This window comes from Ailuropoda melanoleuca, chromosome 4 (assembly GCF_002007445.2).
Source record: "Ailuropoda melanoleuca isolate Jingjing chromosome 4, ASM200744v2, whole genome shotgun sequence".
In the NCBI taxonomy this organism is placed as follows: Eukaryota; Metazoa; Chordata; class Mammalia; order Carnivora; family Ursidae; genus Ailuropoda; species Ailuropoda melanoleuca.
Window position 1 is genome coordinate 64,629,383 of NC_048221.1, and position 22,761 is coordinate 64,652,143.

Here is a 22,761-nt window from a genome sequence, read left to right on the forward strand (position 1 = left end):
ACATGAACAGAAACAACACAGTTCAAAGAGACCTAACAGCACCAATCATCGGTGAGGAGGTGGAAGAAGAGTGGTCTTGTACAAAACTGGAGGAAATGTAAAATGGTACAATTAGTTTGCCAATTTGACAGTTTCGTAAGAGGGACCATAACTCGGTATTGAGCCAAGACAAAGAAGAACACATGTCCGCAAGAATGTTCACAGTGTCCATATGCACGATGGGTACCCTGTGAAACAACATTGTGTCCCTCACCAGGGAGAGGTCAAACGCACTGTGTGTAGACACACAATGGAAGCGAGATGCACTGCTAATGTTCTGCTTGTGGGAATCTGAGTGTTCTTCAACGTTACATGAAAATTTAGCTCTAACCCTTCCAGTTTGAAGTTCAAGGTGTAGAATATTGACAAGGAGTAAGGAGCAGGACAGCAGGGAAGAGAGAGACAGCGGAAAAAAGCCTAATGAAAAGATCCTAGGCCACATGGAGAAAGACCAGCAAAGGGAGAAAAGGAAGGAAAAGTGAGCTGAAGAGAGAGCGATCGAGGATAGAAATTTCTGGGTGTTTTGCATCCCCCCAGAATCGGGCAAATGGGAGTAAAGCTGATAGATGAAACTGGGGGCGTGCACACTCTTGACATCCCCGGTCCTCACACCTCTGCCTTGGTGTCTGGTCCCGGGGCCTCATCCAGCGAGGAGGAGCTCAGATCGATGGAAATCGGGTGCATTATCAGCATGTCAAAGCCAGCACTACTGCCCCTGGGCACTCAGGGAAACCAAACTGGGTGTCCCTGGCCGTCTGTTTGGCACAGGCATGTGGTACCTCATGTGCTTCCAGAATTTGGAATTGAGGGACCGTTTGTTGGCCACGTGGTCTTCCCTCCACTTGATGGTACCTTGCACTTCTACAAGGTGCTTGAGGGAATCTTGAAGGTCCCCAAACTGCAGTCCACCGGGCTTGCTCAGAGCCTCCAATTCTACAAGAATCACCTTGGAGTCATTCTGGAGGAGGGCGCTGTGCAAGGCGATCTCCTGCTCGTAGGCAAACTCCCTGCTGTGCACCATCTCAGGAGTCAGGATAAAAATCTGCCGCCTGCTCTTTCGTATGTTGCTTTCCACTGCAGTGGCTGCATCTGGGGATAAAAGACACGGATCGCATTTCCTGTTGCTGCGTTTTTAAGTCTAATGCTTTGATCATAAATGTTCTGAACTTAAAAAAAAAAGTTATGGTTTTAATCTGGCACGAGATTCTGACGCTGATCAGTTCTTTACTCAGAAAAGGGGGAATGTGCTTGGATGGACAACACCTGTTGTGTTCGACTTATCACTCCCACTGTGAGCACATCAGTCCCAAGCCCCTCTTCTTTCCCAGGTAGATCAGTCCTAACTAAAGCAGAGTCCTTGGAGTTAAATGGTAGGTAGAGATCTTTAGTGGGAGAATTAGAATTCAAGTTCATTAGCTACATATTATCTTCTTAGAATATTAGCTTATGGGGGCGCCTGGGTGGCACAGCGGTTAAGCGTCTGCCTTCGGCTCAGGGCGTGATCCCGGCGTTATGGGATCGAGCCCCACATCAGGCTCATCCGCTGGGAGCCTGCTTCTTCCTCTCCCACTCCCCCTGCTTGTGTTCCCTCTCTCGCTGGCTGTCTCTATCTCTGTCGAATAAATAAATAAAATCTTTAAAAAAAAAAAGAATATTAGCTTATGTGTTTTATGAGGGCTTAGTACTTTAACTCTTAGGATCCTTTGCTCCTCTGACCTGATTAAAGCCTCTAAGGGAGTCCTGGATTCACGTCACTCCCCAGTATCTCTGTTTGAGAAGCTGATTTGATCCAGACTAGAAAACTCTTAAGGAAGACCAGATCCCCTTATCAAGTTAGAGTTTATATAGCATCAACTCCATGGTGATAGCAGGTAACTTCTGGGCAGACTTGGAAAGAAGGTGTAAAATACTCAGCTCTCATGGCAAGGAGGGGACAGAGAAAACAAAGTAATGCAACCACGAAAGAAACCACTGCAGATATTTTCAGCGTGTGGCAGCCGAAAGACTGCCAATCCATGCAGCGTGAACTACGGAAATAAATGTTGAATAATGCCAGATAGAGACTTTGTGTCGGTCAGGGTCCTAACAGAAAACTTGGCACACTCAAAAGGACTGACTTAAGAAAGTTTAATGAAAGGACAATTTATAAAAGATGTGGGCAGAGCCAAGAGAAATCAACGAGAGATGCGTCAGAACCCCAGCATGGGAAATAACCAGGGAGGCATTACCCCCCTCCAGGTGTGAAGGGGAGGAAGCAGTTATGGAAGCTGAGTATAAAGTCAACTAACAGGAGCCTGTGTTCCAGGAGAGAAGAGCCCAGCTACCCAGGCAACCTCATGGGTTGCCTGCCTCTGAACTCCTGCCAGGGCTTCCATTGACCAAACCCAGCAGGGAGCAGAGGGCAGGGGCATGATGGAGTCCATAAAGACCAGCCCCCCAGGGCCACTGGATGGAGCGGGGCACAGAGTGGATTTGAAGGAGCAAACAGAAGGTAACTAGCATGGGAAGAAAGGCACTGATGGAGTCAGTCATGAACTTTTCCTAAGGGATGAGTGAAGTTTGGTGTTGCTTTGTTAGATTTGAACTTACTTCGGTTAAAGTAAGGTCAGAGGACATATTTGCTGGAGGGGAAGTGGGAACGTTCCCAGGTGAAAAACAGCACAATGCAGGCCACGCGAGCTTGAGGCTCAGTGAGCTGGCGTTCACGTTGGGCTGGAGAGAGGTAGAACTAGAAATGAGGTCGACAGATCCGAGACAAAAGAGATGAAGACTTTGCAGCCAGATGTAGCAGGTGATATGACGTCACAAACAGCTGGGCTCCCTGCAGCTTCCTGACCAGATGTGTAACATGAAAAAAGCTTTTGAGCACCTTGACTTGTTTCTGTCTGCTGGAGTGAGTAGCCGATGGGAGAGCTGGAGGAGGAAGAAAGCCTGTAGAGAAAACTTGGATTCCATTTTCTTGAATTGTTCATTTTACAAGTCTCCCACGCCATTGTGAGGTAATCTGATTAACATTGCCAAATATTCCAGAATGCACCAGATTCACCTGCTGTGTGTTCCTTTAAATCTATAGACACGTGAATCCCTCTTTGCAGTGGAAATGCCAGTTTAAATTCGGAGTCTACTAGGCGTTAACTTTATCAGACTTACCCTCATGATGTTCCTGCCTCATTCACATTCCAAACACTTCCAGCTCTCTGAGGAATTTGAGAAGAGCTATAAGGATGGCTCACGGGTACTTGACATAAATATAGAGGGAGGAGGAGAACAGCTACTGAGAGGTCAGAATTGTGACAAACTGTCAAAAGTACATGGAATCGACTAGGAAGATTAAGAAACAGAAGACAGTTCTAGTGGTTCTTGTGAGAATATACATTTGCAAATGTTTCTCCAATACAAGGAAAATCATAAAGACTCCGGAATCCTTGCAAAAACTTTAACCAATGCCTCTGAATATTAGAACAAAATTCTTTGTTTTTTGAGTCTTCTTTCGGCTCTTCTAGAGAGAATTAAGATATATGTCAGTTACCCCAGTGGTGGACATGGGAAGTCAAGTAGGGCAGTGCCTTGCTAAATCCGCCTAGCCGTGTCTTCACATCACTTATACTCTTGTGAAGACCTCATGATCAGGTTGGCCATGGGGGCAGCAGGAGCAAAGAATAAGTATCTTCTTCTTCTGGAGAAATATTTAAAAACTCTGGTCTTAAGATCGGGAATAATGATTGTAATTCCTTATCCCACACAGGGTGAAGACCACCCACCCCTGGCCTTCTGATAAACGTGACTTTCTGTCCTTGACGTATGTCGATAGCTTTACCTTCTCCAGGTAGCAGATCTCTCCCATAAATGCATAAGTTATAGCCACATTTATTTTCAAGAACATCAGGCAGAATCTGGTGAACAAAGTGCTCCACGGCATTGGCCCTCTCAGGACTATTTTTATAGTTCCGCGGATAGATAACGTAAGCATCGTAGATCTTTCCATCTGAAATTAGAACAAGAAATACAACTTTATTGCTTGGCTCTGAAAATTCCCATTTGACTCTTACGAGACATTCTTCACTGAATTTTATTGTTGTTGGTGCATGGATCCCCGCCCACAATATCCTAGAATTCAGAGATGGTGACAACAACCTACTGCCACAAAATATTATCAGAAAATCAATCTTAATCCCAAAGTTCCCCTCTTTACTGCCTCAGACTGAATGATAGAGAATAGGCAAGAGCCAGTCCAGTTTAGCACACACCATATTGTCAAATGTAATTAATAATTTATTGATAAATATTTATTGTCATGGATAAGGAGTCTTCTGTTGCTTGGAGTAGATCTCAATTTTAGCTGTTGTTTTCCCCTAATCCTAGGAAGTGAAAATGTGAAAGGAGAATTTTTTTTAAGGGATCTGCATTTCCCACAAATCAAATAATTAGCCCTAGTTGAGTGGACCATATGGAAAATGTAAAGTATATCTGCCCCCAAAGGAAACAATGGTGTTCTGATTTAGCAGGGATAAATGTATCCTTTCATGTGTAACTTATGCACATAGGTAGGACTCTATGGAGTGAGCTTTCTGGTGAAATACATCTGCCTTCTGATGGCCCTTTCTAAGTTGTTCACATCTGGAAAACAGGAACACTTTTGTTAATGTTTTGAATTCCATAAAGTTTTACCAATACACAGTTTCCAAAATGTTTCAACTTTCTGGGTTTGGGCCGATTCTGTTCTTGATTTAGTAGGAAGAGTAAGCCTATCAGGAAGGAAATTTGAGCTGTTGAGATGAATCTCAGAACCATAAGGAGAAACAAAAAAAGATAGAGAATGGCCTCTGAGTGGACTGAAAGAAAGATCTACTGACAATATGTTAGCAAGCAAAATCTGGGTTTAGTAGCATAGCTATTAAGAGATCAACAGACAAGTAACCATCAGCCATTATGGATCCTTTTCTTTTGAAGAAAAATGTGAAACTTGCCACTTACCATTCCTAGTTTTGTAAGGTCTGACTATGTCTCTCCAGAGCAGAATAACCTCAATCCAGAACACTTTCAGTGTTATCACCATGACACTGATTAACATTAACAAGGTGCTAAATCCCGCCAGAAGGTAGTAGGTGCTTTGCTCGACATCTGTTCAAAAGATAAGGGGAGGACAAAAGTGATTGCTATTATTACTAGAACAAGGTAAAATCAACAAATACATGGCTGCTGACCTCCACTGGGAGTACAGGAGTTGCATACAAGAGATGCCTACCTGCAATTGCCATGGCCGCGAATCAGTAAGTGAACATTTATTGAGCGCCTACTCTGTGCCAGGCAGCAGGCTAGGCATTGTAAGGGATTCTCAAATGTAAACGTAACTAAGATAGGAGGTAAACGTGTAATGTGAGCTGGCAGAGGTCTTTAGGAGTGCCCACTCCACATTGGACTGTGCAATGGAGCCTTCCTGCAGGTGGAGGGAGGTTTTAGAGACCTGCAAAACAAGGAAAATATCCTCCTGGCAAGAGCAGATGCAGTGAGCCCAGGGGTGGGGATGTGGTGTGTTCTCCGTGGAACTGAAGTAATCCAGTCGGCGGAAGACACAATGAGAAATGTGGGTCAGGGCTAGGTTCTGATCAGGCTTGGGGCTCCTGTTAAGGCATTTTGGCTTTATTCGGGAAGGTCACAGGAGCCACTAAGTGTTGAGTGGGGTGTTAACAATGAAAGTGGTTGACAAGCAAGATTAATCTGAAGGTAGGTAATCTGTTTCTGTGGGAAGAGACCATAATTACTTAGAGGAAAATGGACAGGAAGTTTCTGCAATACCTGTGAAAGATAAGGAGAGTCTGAACCCTCACATAATAATGAGAAAGGAACGGATATGCCTGGTGTTGGGGCATTAAGGAGAACAAATCAAAAGGTCTTGGGGTCTTACTGCATAGGAAAGCAGCGAAGAGACAAGGGCCATGTAAGTCTCTAAAGCGTAATTGATGGGGAAGTCAAATTACTGGGGTTCTAGGTTCTAAACACACCCCTTACTTTTCTCATCACTGAACTGTGTCCTGTATTCACTGCTGCACAAAGTGCGTACTCAAAAAGTTTCCCGATTTCAAGGACTTATAACAGATACGTACAAATTAAATACAAGAACTGTACTCATTAATGGTATTTTTGGCTGTTTTAAGTTGACTTCTCTCTTTAGAATTAACTATTTACAAAGAGTCCCACTTAAAGATGACCGTGAGAAGAATCTCAAAGGAGATTCGTCTCTTACAGCGTTCTCCCTGCATTTTTGTCTGAAGTCTCAAAGCATGTGTTCCCAGTCTTGCCATACAAAATCATTCATCCATATTCACAGATTCCTCCCATAGCTCATTAGCATCCTGAGTATCTAGCACCACGAAATCAAGAATGGCCAAGGGGAAGAGATTCAAAACCAGGGGGCGGTGGAGGAGGCGTGTTGCTGAAAATTGGCAGAGAGCCTACTATCTGCACTATCATTGGTTTAAATGATAAACACGCCTTAAGGAAAGCATTTCAATGGGATTCCCCTCCAGGTCTCTCTCTCTAAAAGTGCTATCTGGCTACCGTCTGGGAACCTACATTTCTTGGGGAGACCATGAAGTAACTGCACATGTGGCTGGTCGCCTCCACTGGGAGGAAAGAAGTTAATCTGAGACAGTAAAGAAAGTTGAAGTTCAATGTCTTTTGGTTAATGACTCAATGCCTGTGTAAATAATTCCGTATGTGGTGACTAAACACTAAATACTTTTTGAAAATGTTTATAAACAGGAAAACACTGCGTAAGTTTGAGTCCTGGCTCAAACTCTAATACTCAGCTGGTTAGTTATTCAATCTCCTCTTGCTTCGGTTTCCTTATCTGCAAAATTTGGTGATAGTAACAGTCTCTTCCTCGTGGAATATTGATCAAATAAATAAGAAATGAAATGGAAAATAATTAGACAGTTCCAAAGGAAACAATGAATAAATGTGTACTACTATTATTAGGAGAGTCAAATATTTATTTAATCACATCAAATAATAGGGAACATAAGCTTTTAAAGTTCTTGCTGTTGAAATTCAAGACAATGCTGTAATTTATTTTGTGATGAGAAATAAAGGAATTCATTGTGACAAACTGCTGTAACAACAGTTTTTGTTTAATGTACACAGTTGTTGAAACGGAGCGTAACCATGTTAATTTGAAGAAAAACAGGGGAAGGGTAGCACATACAAATAAACTAGAAGGAAAAAAGTCACCAAGTACATGTAACATGAAAACAATTCCAATACACATGTCATTAGAGAACATTCATAAAGTGACAACGTAAACAAGGTATGGGGATATCGAGGCAATGGCAGCTCCAGGGGGAGGGGGAGGGCACAGCTTCCCCTCTCCTTGGGGGTCCACTGTGTGGGCTACCACCACCAGACCGCCCTGATATTACATTGCGATGTGGTTCATATGTCCTGGGGTGACTCCGTTATTATTGGTAGAAACCTCATGACCCATGGAACTGGATCGCACTCAATGTCATGATTCTGTTTGTTTGGTAAAAACTTACAAATTGGTGGTTTAAGTCTAATTAAAGCAAAAATTAAAGCACCACTTCAAGCAGAGACTTAACCACGAACGCATCAAATCGGTGGTGTGCTTATCTATCACCCCCAATTTTTTTCATCTGGTTGTGTCTGTGTTTATCCAAATTAATCTGGGCTATATCCCACTTAGAGGTATAAACTGAGGGCCTAACTCTCCCTTTGGCTATGTGACAAACACGTTAAATAATTTCCACGTAGTTGTGCATGGTTTGACAAGTGTAAAAAAAACCATATTTTTTCTCCTCACCCATTTATACTGGATTCAGTGCTTCATCTAACAAACAAGATGTCTTTGCCTGGAAATGCAAGCAGGGGAGGAAGTTGGCAGGTGCTCAGGAAGGAAATGTTTGTAAAACTATTTTTGCTGACATCATTGCATGCAACGACATACCAAGGGAGTGGGAGGAAGACTCAGTCTGCCCCCCAGAGGAGGAGCGGGTCATCACTGACATTTTTAGTGATGTCTGGGTAAGGTCATGATTAAAAGCACAATGACTCTGGGGTGCCCTGGTGGCTCAGTCAGTTAAGCCTCTGCCTTTGGCTCAAGTCACAATCCCAGGATCCTGGGGCTGAGCCAAAGGCCCTGGGGTCGAGCCCCGCATCAAGCCCCATGTCATGTCGGGCTCCCTGCTCAGTAGGGGAGTCTGTTTTTCCCTTTCTCTCTCTCTCTGCCCCTTCTCCCACTCGTGCTCTCTCTCTTGCTCTCTTTCTCTCACTCATTCTCACTCAAATAAATAAATAAATAAATAAATAAATAAATAAATAAAAATCTTAGAAAAAGAAGCACAATGACTCTTAGATGGTCTTATTACTGTTNGGGCTCCCTGCTCAGCAGGGGAGTCTGTTTTTCCCTTTCTCTCTCTGCCCCTTCTCCCACTCGTGCTCTCTCTCTCGCTCTCTTTCTCTCACTCATTCTCACTCAAATAAATAAATAAATAAATAAAAATCTTAGAAAAAGAAGCACAATGACTCTTAGATGGTCTTATTACTGTTGCGGATTCTTTACAGACAATGTGTCCTCTTGTTACCTATACCCAAGACAGATCATTCTCTCCACTTAATTTTAAAAGATAATATATAGTGTCTGAATGTGATCTACTGAAGAGTAGTCAGTTTCATATTTTTGTTATATTTTATTGCATCAAATTATAATGAAGTCATTAAAGGCATGCTAGATTCAGATAAAACTATAGGGAACTTATAAACAATTTGGCCTTTCCAAGTTACTGGGAACATAAATGTAAACCCCAACAAACATAAATGTAGGCTATTGCTTTGTTGAATAATTAAGCCCTATAGCTGGAGCAATGGAAATGTCCAAAGATCATTTTCCTTGATATAGTATTTTTTCATTCTTAAATTAAGTTTTAATTATTCCAATAAAAGGATATAATTGTTTCAATTACTAATANTTATAATTGTTCCAATTACTAATAAAATTTTGTGTAATTAATATAAGCTCTATAATTTATAAATGCTTAACTTCAATTTGTAACAAATTCCTGAGTAGGTTTTTAAAATACCCAGAAGCTCCAGGTGTGTTGTTGTTTTAATCCCCAGAGTAGGAGAGAAGAAGCAGAAATATAAATTCTCATTGGTTCTGCGTGTTCATTTTGGTTTCAGAACCAATGTATTTTAGATTCTGGCTCTTCCCTCCGTTTTGTCTTATTCATCTCCACAACCTAACTTGGGCTGAAACCCACATCACAGATCTCCTGGAGAGTCAATATTCACTGAACCAGTCTCTTCTGAGACTCTTCCCTAGGCTTTTTTTGTCTACGTGCTCCTTGCTCCGAGTTTAGCAGGAAATGCTGTCATTGCTTGTATCCATCGCCCCTCCTTGTTTTCCTAGTAGACACACAATCCTTTTTTTTTTTAATTAATAAAATTTATCTTTCAGACCACATTTGGGTTTACAACAACAAGAACAAAAATGAGCAGAAAGTAGACAGAGTTCCCATATACTCTCCCCCAGCCCTAGCATTCAGTTTCCCATATTATGAACATCCTGAATTAGTGCAATACATTGTTTACAATTTATAGGCCAATACTGATACATTACTATCAATTAAAGTCCATAGTTTATACTAGGGTTCCCACTTTGTGTTGTACAGTTCCATGGGTTTTGATAAATGCATCATACCATGTCTTCACCAATAGACTATTATATAGGACAATTTTAGTGTCCTAAAAATCCTGTTGTCCGCCCTCTCTCCTGGCAACCACTGAGCTTTTACTCTCTCTATAGCTTTGCCTTTTCCAGATTGTTACGTAGCTGAAATCATACAGTATGCACTCTTTTCAGATTGGCTTCTTAGCAACAGGTCTTAAAGTTCCCGCATGTCTTTTTATGGCTCAATAGCTCATTCCTTCCTACCAATGAATAAGATTCCATTGTATGATATAACTGACTTATGTATTCACCTATTGAAGAACGTCATGGTTGCTTCTAAGTCTTGGAGATTATGAATAAGGTATTCGTTCATTTATTCATTCAAAAAATTGTTATTGAATGCACGCTCGGTACCAGGCACTGCAATACAGATGGAGGACATGAAGATGGATGAGACGCCATTCCTGCCCTCATGGAGCTTAGAGTCACGTTCAGCAGACTTGTGTGTGATGAGTGTAGAGATAGAGACAGGGCCCTACAGGAACGCCTGGAAGGAATATAGACTGCAAACTGCTGGCCAAGGAAATCTCCTCATAAAAGGTGGTACCTGAATTGCATGTTGAATAACAGATACAGTAAAGAAATGAGCTGAACTACCAGACTCCCCATGAGTTTCACCTACACTTAGGTTGGTAGTTACCAGGGGTAGGGGTGGGGGTGGGAGTAATGGGTGAACTGCTTGTGCTTTCTTTTTTTAGCTGAAATACATTGAATCTTTAAAAAGACAGAAAAAGGAAGACATGTAGCCCAACGATGTATTTGGTGAAATAAATGATGGTTTCTCTGTATAATGGGATACTGTGGAGTCATTAAAAATCATGGTGTAGGAGAACATTTAGTATCACGGAAAGATTTTTACTTTACATTAAGTAATTACACAACAGGCTATAAAATTTTCTATGTAACCTGTAGCAAAACATGCTTATAATCCAAAAATATCTGAAGAGAATTTATGTGACAATACAAAGGTCGAAGAGTAGCCAAGACAGTCTTGAGGAAGAGCAAAATTGGAAGACTTACTCTACCCAAAATCAAGGTTGCCTGTACAGCTACAGGAAATAAGACTGTATAGCATTAGTGCACAAATAATTTTTTTTAAAGAGACAGAATGCAAGGGTCACACAATTTTTTTGGAAAGGACCAGATAGTAAATACTTTAGGTTTTGCAGGTAGAAAAAAAAATAAATAAATACATTTAATATTTTATAAAGCTTAACAATGATAGCACATGATGTCTTATTACAAAGCAGCATTTAAGATCTTCTTACTGGAACGGGCAGTAATTAACGACTTCACCTTTTCATCTACTTTGCCAGCCTCACTAATGAAATGTGCATTCTTTAGGACCAAAAAAATAAAAAAGAGTTATAAAAGGGAACACGTTTATAACGTGTCATAAAAGTCATGAAAGGTAACAAAGAACATGTTCACGTTTGCTGTTAGTGTGTTGTCTTTCATATACAGTGAGACAGAGAGAGCTAATGAAAGCAGAAGGATGGCCAAGGAAGCAGTTGGGTGTTAAAGAGGAACCAACACAAGAAGGTAAGGTAGGGGGGAGGGGGGGAGGAAGGAAGGGAGGGGAGGAAAGAGAGGGGGAGGGAGTGGAGAAGGGGTGGGAGAAAGGAGAAGGGGGAGGGGAGGAAGAAGGGGAAGTAAAGTTGTAGAGAGGCAACTAGGGCTACCACACTACAAATACTCAGTGTTCTTAAGAGAAGCACGTTTTAAGAGATGGGCCACTTCCGTTGTCTTGAGAGACTGGCCCTGGAACCACACTCCAACACATTGTTCTCTAAGAAAAGGATTTCAGCTTACAGTTGGTGCAGCTAACTCTGGTGACCAAAGTCTCAGGAACACTCCTTACTTGGACTTCTCCTCTGTAGTCTTACGGTGTGCTGTGTCTGCCCATGTAAACTCTGAGCCAGACATTCATACCGCAGCGTCAAATCCTCCTCTCTCACATCATCTATTCTTAAAATGGTGTTCTGACAAGTCAGCTCATTGCTAAAACTAAAAAGGCCACATGTTACTTTCAATGCTTACTCTGCTGTTGCAAATTGTGTGGGAGGAAAAGGAGATGTTTTAACCTCAATATAAAAATACCTTTGATTTTGCTCCCGTTCCTCTTGAATTCTTGCTTCACTGAAGTTCTGAACTATGGTTCCGTTCACCTTCCATCGGACGCCAGACATGAACAGAGAGCCTTTCCCAAAGCAAGCAGAGCAGAGTATGTTTGCTGGTTTTCCTAGATGAGAAGCGAGAGAATTCACCAGTAAAATTCAGTTCTGCCAGTAGTATTGCATTCAATGCGAAAAAAGTCATTGAACACCTGGTGTGTGCAAGGAACTGATGCCGCTCCCCTTCCTTACCATTCCTTATCCTTAGCACTTCCCTCCTTGTCCTTGTCAGGGCAAGTGGCCTGGGCCCTCACCTTGCCTCCACCCCCTTTGTTCACAGTTTGGAGGAATCTCTGTTCCCACCCCCCCCTCACCTGCAGTGTAAACTACGAGATGAGTAACTCCGGCTTCATCAATCCCACATTATGAGATGGGGCTTCTTTTTACTCTACGTTGGAATTTCTTTGTAATTCCTTTCTTCCACATCTTTCTCCTTTTACTGAATTCTCTTCTCTCTGGAAGCCCCTTGGTTGGTAAAACTGTGTGTTGCTTGGCCCAGCTACAATCCTAGTATTTCATTGTTCAAGAGCACTCTCCATTATTACAAGTCCTTTCACTTGAGGCTTCCTCCGCCCTGAGCTGAAAGCTTGAGGGCTGCCCTCCCGCCTGGTGACATGCATTCAGCCATCCCTTACTGAGCCCTTGGTTCCTGGGTCAAGAAGTATGCAGAGGGATGAAGAATGCTGAGTGTCTCAGAAGGTGATAACAGCACACACAAATGATGAAAACACAAGATAGTCTAGTCTTCTATAGAAAGACTGATAAATGATGTGGGAATATAGAGGGAGAAGTCATTCCAGGGAGCAGGACTGCCATGCTGTACACGGAAATGGTTTCCTTGGACCTGACTGGATGGAGGCTCTGGTGGTTCCTGCTGGTGGGTAAGGAGTGTGATATTGGGGAATGGTATTTGAGCTCACTGTTGAGAGATGAGAAGGAGGAACAACATGGACAAAAGCAGGAAAGAATGCGGAAATGCTGTCTTATCAGCATAACAACTGTGAGGGGGTCAGCGAGGTAGGGACAAGGAGCAGGTGGGGTTAACAGCTGTGGATGAGCCAGGATGCGGTGAGAACCAGCTCATGAAGGAACTTATCCTATAGGCCAAGAACATTGAGCTGTATCTCATTTCTGGTGGGGAACTAGAGAACACAAAGATGGGCAGAGTCAGAAAGCCTGGGTTCTTATCCTTCTATCATTGATTATTCACCACCCTGGGCATGTCACTGATCCCGCCTGAGCCTAAGTATCCACAAGCATAAATTGGGAACAATGACTACCTCCTGGAGAGAAGTAAGAATGAAGTAAAACAGTACCTGTGAAAGCACCATGAGTTACAAGTACAAAACAAATGTAAATGCTGGGTATTCCTAATATTAGCAAGTACTGAGGAGAATATATCTACACATGACATTTCATTTAATGCTCAAGATCCATTGTGTTAACTGCCTGACCCATGCTTGGGGAATTTAGACCAAGGGTCATATGGAAGGATTCTCCAGGCAACATTTATAGCATTCTTAAAGTTTTCTTACCAATTTCCACTTCTTTTGTTTCATTTTGTGGAGGGGCTATAATTACTGGAAACCAAGAAGGGCTTTCCTCCTCTTAAATGAAAGACAAAGAAAATATAAATATTAGGATAACATTGGAAGTGATCAATATAAAGCTTGTGTTTTCATATTTCTATCCTATTTCATGGCAATGTTTCTCAGATTATTCTGACAATGACCCATGGCAACAGATACATGCACACACACACACACACACACACACAAATGAAAAAGAAAACATTTAAGTAATACTTTCCCTTACTACTTACAATACTCTGATACTTCCTATTCTCTTTTATATCATTAAAACAATGTTAGTCCAACACATTAAATGAATTGCATGGCCTGGCAATTGCTAGAAAACCACAATTCTACAGAATAAGCACAGCATTATAGGAAGGAAAAATTCAAAAGTCCCATGAAACACTAGCACATATAAGGTATTTAATAAATGCTTGTTGAATGGGAGAAAAAAGCCCTATGACAATGATAAACACATAAGTCCACACTTCCGCTCACAGAGTTCCACCATTGTGAAAATCCTGATTGCTGTGGCACTGATACCTAGCGACCGTGAAAGGGGTCTTCTGGAGCACTGCTGCATTCCTCCACCCCTTGATTCTCATTTATTTCATGATATGTGATGTTAAGGAAACCCTGACTCCTTGTAGATTTGATATGGTCGGTGGTGAGGTATTTCCTCTGAATAGGCTTTTATAGACCTTAACATTTGAAAAATACTCTTTAGAATCAAAGTATCATTAGCCATCAGGGAAATTCAAATCAAAATCACACTGAGATACCACCTTACGCCAGTTAGAATGGCAAAAATAGACAAGGCAAGAAACAACAATTGTTGGAGAGGATGTGGAGAAAGGGGATCCCTCCTACATTGTTGGTGGGAATGCAAGTTGGTACAGCCACTCTGGAAAACAGTGTGGAGGTCCCTTAAAAAGTTAAAAATTGAACTACCCTATGACCCAGCCATTGCACTACTGGGTGTTTACCCCAAAGATACAGACGTAGTAAAGAGAAGGGCCATATGCACCCCAATGTTCATAGCTGCATTGTCCACAATAGCCAAATCATGGAAGGAGCCGAGATGCCCTTCAACAGATGACTGGATTAAGAAGCTGTGGTCCATATATACAATGGAATATTACTCAGCTATCAGAAAGAACGAATTCTCAACATTTGCTGCAACATGGACGGCACTGGAGGAGATAATGCTAAGTGAAATAAGTCAAGCAGAGAAAGACAATTATCATATGATTTCTCTCATCTATGGAACATAAGAACTAGGATGATTGGTAGGGGAAGAAAGGATAAAGAAAGGGGGAGTAATCAGAAGGGGGAATGAAACATGAGAGACTATGGACTATGAGAAACAAACTGAGGACTTTAGAGGGGAGGGGGTAGGGGAATGGGATAGACCGGTGATGGGTAGTAAGGAGGGCACGTATTGCATGGTGCATTGGGTGTTATACGCAACTAATGGAGCATCGAACTTTACATCGGAATCTGGGGATGTACTGTATGGTGACTAACATAATATAATAAAAAAATCATTAAAAAAAAGTATCTACTTGAGGTCATTGATAATGTAGAAAATATTGCAAACCAGGATTTGTGAAAAGTGAAATGGAATGGTGTCACTTATGTCAAGGGGTTTTGAATTGGAGCCAGGAGGCCATTAAGGAGGTGGGTCCCATGTCCTCACTGGTGGAACCATGAACTTTTGAACTAGTGAGACTACAAATATTCCAAGATTGAGCCCAAACATCTGCAACTTGGTACAGTAAGAGACTTGCTTGTGGTAGTCTTAGTCACCAATCGTACTAAGCGAAGGTTAGCTTTCTACTGCCAATACACATCAGAATTCTTTGTAAACAGTGTCTACACACATGCCCTCTTTGCTTTAAAATCCCCTGACTTTTGCTCCCTGGTGGGACATTAGTTGGGTTGTTACCCAAATTTGGGTACCCCAAGTTGCAATTCTTTGATCCCAAATAAACACCCTTGCCTACTTATTGCCTCCTGATAACTTTGGGTTGACAATTAAAAACCACCCAATAATATCTCTCTATCCCTTTATAGAACTTCTCACTAAATTTCTAATCCAGTTAGTTATATTAGAGATTAAACAGATTTTTTTTCTATTTACAGAACTTCTCACAACAAATTGGGAGAAGGAAAGTTTATCTGGCTCTGCAGATACTTGTATTGACACCCAAAAAAAGTTTATTTAGTTAGCATTCAGATCCTGTCATCTTTGAAAAGTTTAAGTCACAGAGGAGAGAACAGATCTGGCTTTCGATCCGTAGCATAAATTTCCTTTAAAATTCCTGAAATCTTGGGGTGCCTGGGTGGCACAGCGGTTAAGCGTCTACCTTCGGCTCAGGGCGTGATCCCGGCTTTATGGGATTGAGCCCCACATCAGGCTCCTCCGCTATGAGCCTGCTTCTTTCTCTCCCACTCCCCCTGCTTGTATTCCCTCTCTCGCTGGCTGTCTCTATCTCTGTCGAATAAATAAATAAAATCTTTAAAAAAAAATTCCTGAAATCTTGATAGCACATTTAGAAAAGCTCTTTGCTGTAGAGAATGTGCAAGGTAAGATGAAGGTGGAGGACATCTCAGGGAGGACCATGAAGTATAGCAGTGCCCCTGATCCCTGGTTTTGTTTTTCAGGGTAACTACCCATGGTCAGCCTCGGTCTGAAAAGATTACATTGAAAATTCCAGAAATAAACAACTCATAGATTTTAAATTGCTCACTGTTTTGAGTAGCATGATAAAATCTCACAAGGCCCCACTCTGTCCCACCCAGGAAGTGAATCATCCCTTCGTCCAGCAGATCTGCTCTCTATCTGCCACATGCCCCTTGGTCACTTAGGAGCTATCTTGGTTATGAGCAGACTGTCATGGCATCCCGCTGCTTGTGTTCAGGTAACCTTTATTTTACTTAGTAGCGTCCCCAAAGCACAAGACTAATGATTCTGGAAATGCAGAGAAGCCAGAGAGAGGCCATGAAACACTTCCTTGACACGAAAAGGTGAAAGCTCTCGGCTTAATAAGGAAAGACAAAAACATCGTATGCTGAGTTTGCTAAGATCTATGGTAACTTTTATTACAGTATTTTGTTGTAATTGTTCTATTTTATTATTAATTATTGTTGCTAATCTCTTACCGTGCCCCATGTATCGATTAAACTTTATCATAGGTACGTATGGATAGGAAAAAACATAGTATGTGGAAGGTCAGTATTATCCCCTATTTCAGGCATCCGCTGGGGGTTTTGGCAGGTATCCGCTGCAGAGAAGGGGGTCTACGGTCTAGCGAAATCAACAAGAAGAGCACAATTCCTACCACACAATTTTTTTCAAATATTATATTTTGTTAAATTCAGTAGCTTACCTTTCATGACGAATGATCTGGTTGCCGTCACACTGTAATTGATTCCATTTTCATTGTGCATAAATTTGCATGTATAATCACCTGTGTCCTTGCTAGTTGCATCGTCAATCAGCACATAGTTCTTATGTATGTGATACCTTGGTCCTTGAAGAGCTTTACAATCCTGAAATGAAAAATTCCATTCCATTTCTAGCGACTCTTTACTTGCACCTGTTTTGCGTAATTTTCATCCATTTCCCCCAAATGTCCTTTTACCTTAAACCACTCAACAGGTGCTGTCCAATTGTAGAGGTCAATTGTAGGACAATTTATTTTGGAATTTTTTTCTGATCCAGATGTTGTTGAGTATATCAGATGATCTGGAATATTGCAATCTGGTTGTTTTTTATATATGGTGACATTTACATATCCAATCTTATTGGAGGTAGGACTATTAAAATAAGTCAGATGATTTAAGAAGTTACTCAGGATTATGAAATGACTTCATCCAATTCTAAGCTTTTACTTAATGCTGCTTTTTTGTCTTTAAACAATTGATATACCTGGGTTGTTTTCTTTCTTTTTTTTTTTAAGATTTTATTTATTTACTTGACAGAGAGAGAGAGACAGCCAGCGAGAGAGGGAACACAAGCAGGGGGAGTGGGAGAGGAAGCAGCAGGCCTCCCACAGAGGAGCCTGACACAGGACTNCAGAGGAGCCCGACGCAGGACTCGATCCCAGAACTCCGGGATCATGTCCTGAGTCAAGGGCAGAAGCTTAGCAACTGAACCACCCAGGCGCCCCACGGGGGTTGTTTTCTTACTTAAACACATCTATAAAAATCTAGAGTTTTAANCTCCCACAGAGGAGCCTGACACAGGACTCGATCCCAGAACTCCGGGATCATGTCCTGAGTCAAGGGCAGAAGCTTAGCGACTGAACCACCCAGGCGCCCCACGGGGGTTGTTTTCTTACTTAAACACATCTATAAAAATCTAGAGTTTTAAATACTTTTTGTGTTGCATTTGAAATAAAATATAAACCCTGAAAATGACTCCCTCGCAATTTCTTTAGACCCTAGATGTGCTGTCATGCCAACAAGATATTATAAAGATCAGTGGTATTTATTGAGAGCTTACTATGTACCATGCATGGCGCTAACATTACATTATTTTATCCTCTTAAGGATGCTTTGAAGTAGACTATCCTATCATATGTATTTTACAGATAAGGAAAAGGGAGGGACAGAGAAGTCACTTGTTGGCATCACACAGTCCACTAGTGATAGAACACGGATTTGAAACTAAAACTGGTCTGACCTCAGAGCCTAGGCACCTAACTATATACACATCCTGCATTTTGATGTAGTTCATCCGACATATTTTAGGTACCAAATACAGGCACGAGATCAAAACATTTAACAATATATATGTAAGGTAAGTAATTTGCGGGCACACAATATTACACAACGCTCTTCAGCTTATCTCTCAGGTTTAAGACACTGGTAACAGCCCTTTTGCACCCACCATAAGCTTCCTTGATGCCCAATGTCTAGATTACTGGGTCTTTTTGCTGGTTTGTTCTTACTTCCAGCCAAAGTGAGTGATCGCTCTCAGTTCTCTTGGTCACTAGGAAAGCTAGGTCTTTTCCTAATTGGGCTACAAACTAATTCTTGCAATTCTACCTCTAAATAGTTCATAATCCCCCAAACCCCAACCTGGTGATGTTCCTAGAAGTACTCTTCTATTCAAACCCCTTTACAAATGTAGCTGTCCCACAAAAGTCTAGAAAGAAAAGGAAAGGGAGGACAGCTCACACCATCAATTATCAAAGAAAAGGGAGCAAGCCCAAAGATTAAGGTGGCTGCCTGGTTAATACCTTCTGATAATGCAAGTATAAATTCCAGAATCATTGCCTTTGGCTGGGAGAAACTTCAGACGTTCCCCCGAGGCCAACACACGATTTCTTTTCTGGGTGGTTATACTTTTGTTGGTTTTTGAAAAGTACCAATCCACAGGGTATCGAGACTTTTCTTGCCTAGGACATCTCACAATTAAAGCCTCATTTTCCAGGCCCCAGGATGATTTGCCTGCAGATGCAAAAAACAAACAAAACATAAATAGGATCCTGAAATGATCATAGAACAACACAGAACCAACCTTCTAGGATTAAATATAGAAATGGACCATTTTCTGTGACACTTTCTCTGAGAAAGATTAGTAAATAATGAAGATCTTTTATGAAATGTTCTAACGGGTACCACAGATTAATGCATTAATTGGAGCTAATGCTCCCACACTGCTGTCCAGCCAGTGGGACAGCAATGCTCACAGAGCCTCCCACGTACCGGCACCATGTTAAGTTTTGATGTATTTAAATGCATAAAACTTAAATTATGATATATTTGCCGTGAAGAATTTGTCCTAATAAATTTGTGATAAAGAATGACTGCAGAGTATAAATGATTTTTCCAGGAACAACCAGAAGCGAGCAGTTTAACACAGGGCAAATGATGGGGCGCCTGGGGGGCTCAGTTGGTTAAGCCTCTGCCTTTGGCTCAGGTCATGATCTCGGAGTCCTGGGATCCAGCCCTGCATCAGGCTCCCTGCTCAGTGGGGAGTCTGCTTCTCCCCCTCCCTCTGCCATTCCCCACAGCTCGTGCTGTCTCTCTCTCTCTCTCTCTCTCTAATAAGTAAATTAAATATTTTTTTAAAAGTCTAATGTTTTTGGAATTACTTAATTTTCAAATTTTATCATCGTTCTCTCTCTCAAATAAATAAATAAAATCTTTAAGGAAAAGAACAAGGCAAATATTTTTGGAATGACTTCATTTTAAAATTTTGCAATTTTAGTTGAAAAGGGGTACTTACTAAACTTAGCTGCTGTGGAATGTATGAGAAGTGTTAGAAGTGCCAAGAGCCGGAGTCTCATTTTCAGCTTATCAAACCAGAGCAAGTGTTGGTAACTGACTGTTGAGATTATTCAAGGCGAATCCGTGACATACGATGGTGAAGGTCTCCACCAGGAGATTGATGGTGCCCCTTGAGATTCACAGCAGGATAGAGTTTCAGTGTCTGTACTGAAACATAAATCATACAAAATCACAAGCAGAGTGTTTATTGTCATGATTTTTACTTGTTCAATACCCCCCCCCGCCGGGAGAAGTAATCGATCAACGGGTATTTATTAGGTATAAATATGTATAACAGCAGGGTTTCAGACATGAAACATTGCATTTATTCCTCCGAAACTTTGGGCCACACAGGCCTTACAATAGTCGTACTATTTCATAGCATCATGAGAATGTACTGGAAGAAGCTGAATTAGGAGGAACTAGTTTCTATTTTTAAAGCAAATTAAAACCATTAAATTCAACAGACCCTAGAAAATACAATGTTATAAATGCCAGGGTAAAGTGGCAGCTACACACAGAGGCTGGGGGCTGCCTGCACACACGCGGGGCTCCCAGGCAGGCATACAGGCCAATAGTCATCACAAAGCAATTAAAAATATAGGAAAGTGACGGGTCAACCGTTAATGAAGTAATTGCCCTGGACGCAATGCCAAACCCTCAAAAATGTGTCCCCACCTCAACTTGTCCCCAAGATTCACCAAAGTTTTTCTAAGAACAGTCAGAGGTCTGGGAAAAATATTACATGCTTTTCTTTTTCCTTTCACCAAGAGAATCATTTAACTAGATGGTTTTTCTTAAAAAGTCAGGGAAGGGGTTGAATTAATACAGAAACTAGCAAATAGAACAATGGACACAATAGCCCTAATACACTTCAAGAAAACACATTTCCTCTAAACATCAATTGTCGGTACTTTTTTTATTATTTGTATGGAAAACTTTTTCTTATAAACTTGAGATAAGTAATTGATGCTTACCCAAACTGGAGGACGGAAGGGAATGAACTCCAAGTCCATGGCCGAGCTAAGAATAGTTTTCAGCTCCTCTGGCTTCTGCCCTGAAGACACCGCAGGTGCACGCACTCTCTCTTTTATTTTGAAGGGGAGACACCCAAAGACATCCTGCAATTCACCACTCCACCCACACTGAAATGCTATTTTTAGTCACAATTCATGACTTGTTCAAAAATATCAGTGCATCATGAACCGAGAATTCTTGACCTTGGTACATAAATATTTAAACGTAAGGACAACATCCCTTCAGATGAAGTAATCAAACCATCTCCCCTTATTTTAGCATCTGTTTCTTAAGCTAAATGATGCTTGCTGTTTATTTGCCCTGATATTATTACTCATTCTGTTCTCAATGATCTGGAAGTCCTGGAGCCTTGAGTCTGCCTTTCCAGATATCCTTCGACACTTCATTTGGCAAACACTAGCTAAGCGAGCCCCTCAAGTTTTGGCAGTGCTGGTGCTGAGAGTCCAAAAACGAATGAGGGGCCAAGCAATGAGAAGTACGCCAGACTTTACGGAGGTTTGTAAATGCTCTGCTTGTGGTCCGGAATGTGACACGGTCTCATCCAAAACCAGATCCCCCCAGCATCTCAGCTCCTCAGGCAGAAGTCCCTGTAGGGACTCAGGTCAGTTTGGATGGAAAAGGGCAGTTTTTCTAAGGAGCTCAGGAGCGTAGAGGGAAACTATGAGTAAGAAGGCTTCCTCAAGGGGACTGATAGGAAGACCATAACCTTCAACTCTTGGACCCCATGTAAAACGAATGTCAATTGCAAAATTAGATTTTAGCTATGCATAGCTGGAATGACTCTACCGCGAGTAAATTCAATTCACTTTTAAAACTTACCATATCTCTGAAGGATTCAGGGACTCATTGCAGACGAGTGCAATAATATAATGATAATAGTTAAGCTTTATCTAGAACTCACTCTATGCCCAGATTCAGTTCTAAGTGACTTACATGTGTTAACTCCTTCATTGTCACAACACCCACAGAGACAGGCACTACTGTTATAAGCCCATTTTACAGATAAGGACACTGAGGCCCAGAAAAGTTAAACAACTTGGCCAGGTTGCATACAGCTAAGAGACAGAACCCAAGCAGGCTGGCTCCAAAGGCTAGATGCCTAATCACGAGGACACACTGCCACTGGGTGAGCGAGGTAGAGAGAGGAGGTGCTGCTAACAAAGGGTTCTTCTAGTAGGTTTTTCATTCCCCCCACTGTGGCTAGCAGGTGTGTCCATCTGCTTGAGGATTCGGTCATAGTTTGGACATCAGTCATGTGCTCGGAGAGGAAGAAATACATAGTCCTGTCTTGGCTAGATTTACCGTGAGGTGTTTGGTGTCAACTGGGAGAATTGGGTCTGCTTACCTCTAGTCTCAATTTAGTTATTCAAGCTCTTACTATCAAGATCATAGGAGTTTCACGCTGAGACCACAGAATCAGGAGCAGGTGAGCTGGGCACAGTGCCCGGGGCATGGGTAAACTCTAGACAGCATTTTGTTAAATAAAATAATACGAGCTTGAATGTTCTTATACTTGAATATGAACTTTCATTTTGCATACTAAAATACCTTTCAAAAAATTTGGTTAAATGGAGGCATTTCTTCATGAGACTAGACCACATTATATTTCCATGGGTTTCCTAGTTCCAAATAAGATTTCTCAGTTAAAAATAAGGTTTCAGTTAGAATGTTCAACATGATCCTGAAACCTGGCAGAAGCATTTAGTGAAATCTAATGATTATGGTAAGATAATCCAGTAATCCATTCAATGATTAAGTCCCTTCACTCAAAGTACTGAAGTACTTATCATCAACACCACTCAACTTTTACAGATTAAAATAAAACCCATGGATGAGACTGGTTAAATCATCAGACCAAGCTCATTCACTTGCGGCTAGGGTTGAAACCAAACTTGTTGAACCTCAAAGC

At 41.5% G+C, this 22,761-nt stretch overlaps 1 protein-coding gene across 2 annotated transcripts; it reads right to left on the bottom strand.

Annotated features, from left to right (window-relative positions):
- Positions 1-6: 6 nt before the first annotated feature.
- On the bottom strand, positions 7-20,890 carry IL1RL1 (interleukin 1 receptor like 1). 2 transcript variants are annotated; one of them, XM_019804939.2, is made up of 11 exons: positions 20,792-20,890; positions 19,774-19,982; positions 18,782-18,992; positions 17,180-17,354; positions 16,925-17,087; positions 13,494-13,565; positions 11,885-12,026; positions 11,646-11,791; positions 5,014-5,160; positions 3,857-4,024; positions 7-1,128 (listed from the first exon to the last, which is right to left on the bottom strand). In XM_019804939.2, exons 2-11 carry the CDS (start codon positions 19,832-19,834, stop codon positions 746-748), a joined length of 1,668 nt encoding a protein of 555 aa, XP_019660498.2. In that variant the 5' UTR covers positions 19,835-19,982; positions 20,792-20,890; the 3' UTR covers positions 7-745. The 2 variants fall into 2 exon arrangements, with proteins under 2 accessions (XP_019660498.2, XP_034514843.1); XM_034658952.1 differs by lacking the exon at positions 7-1,128 and adding an exon at positions 2,652-3,715.
- Positions 20,891-22,761: the final 1,871 nt, after the last annotated feature.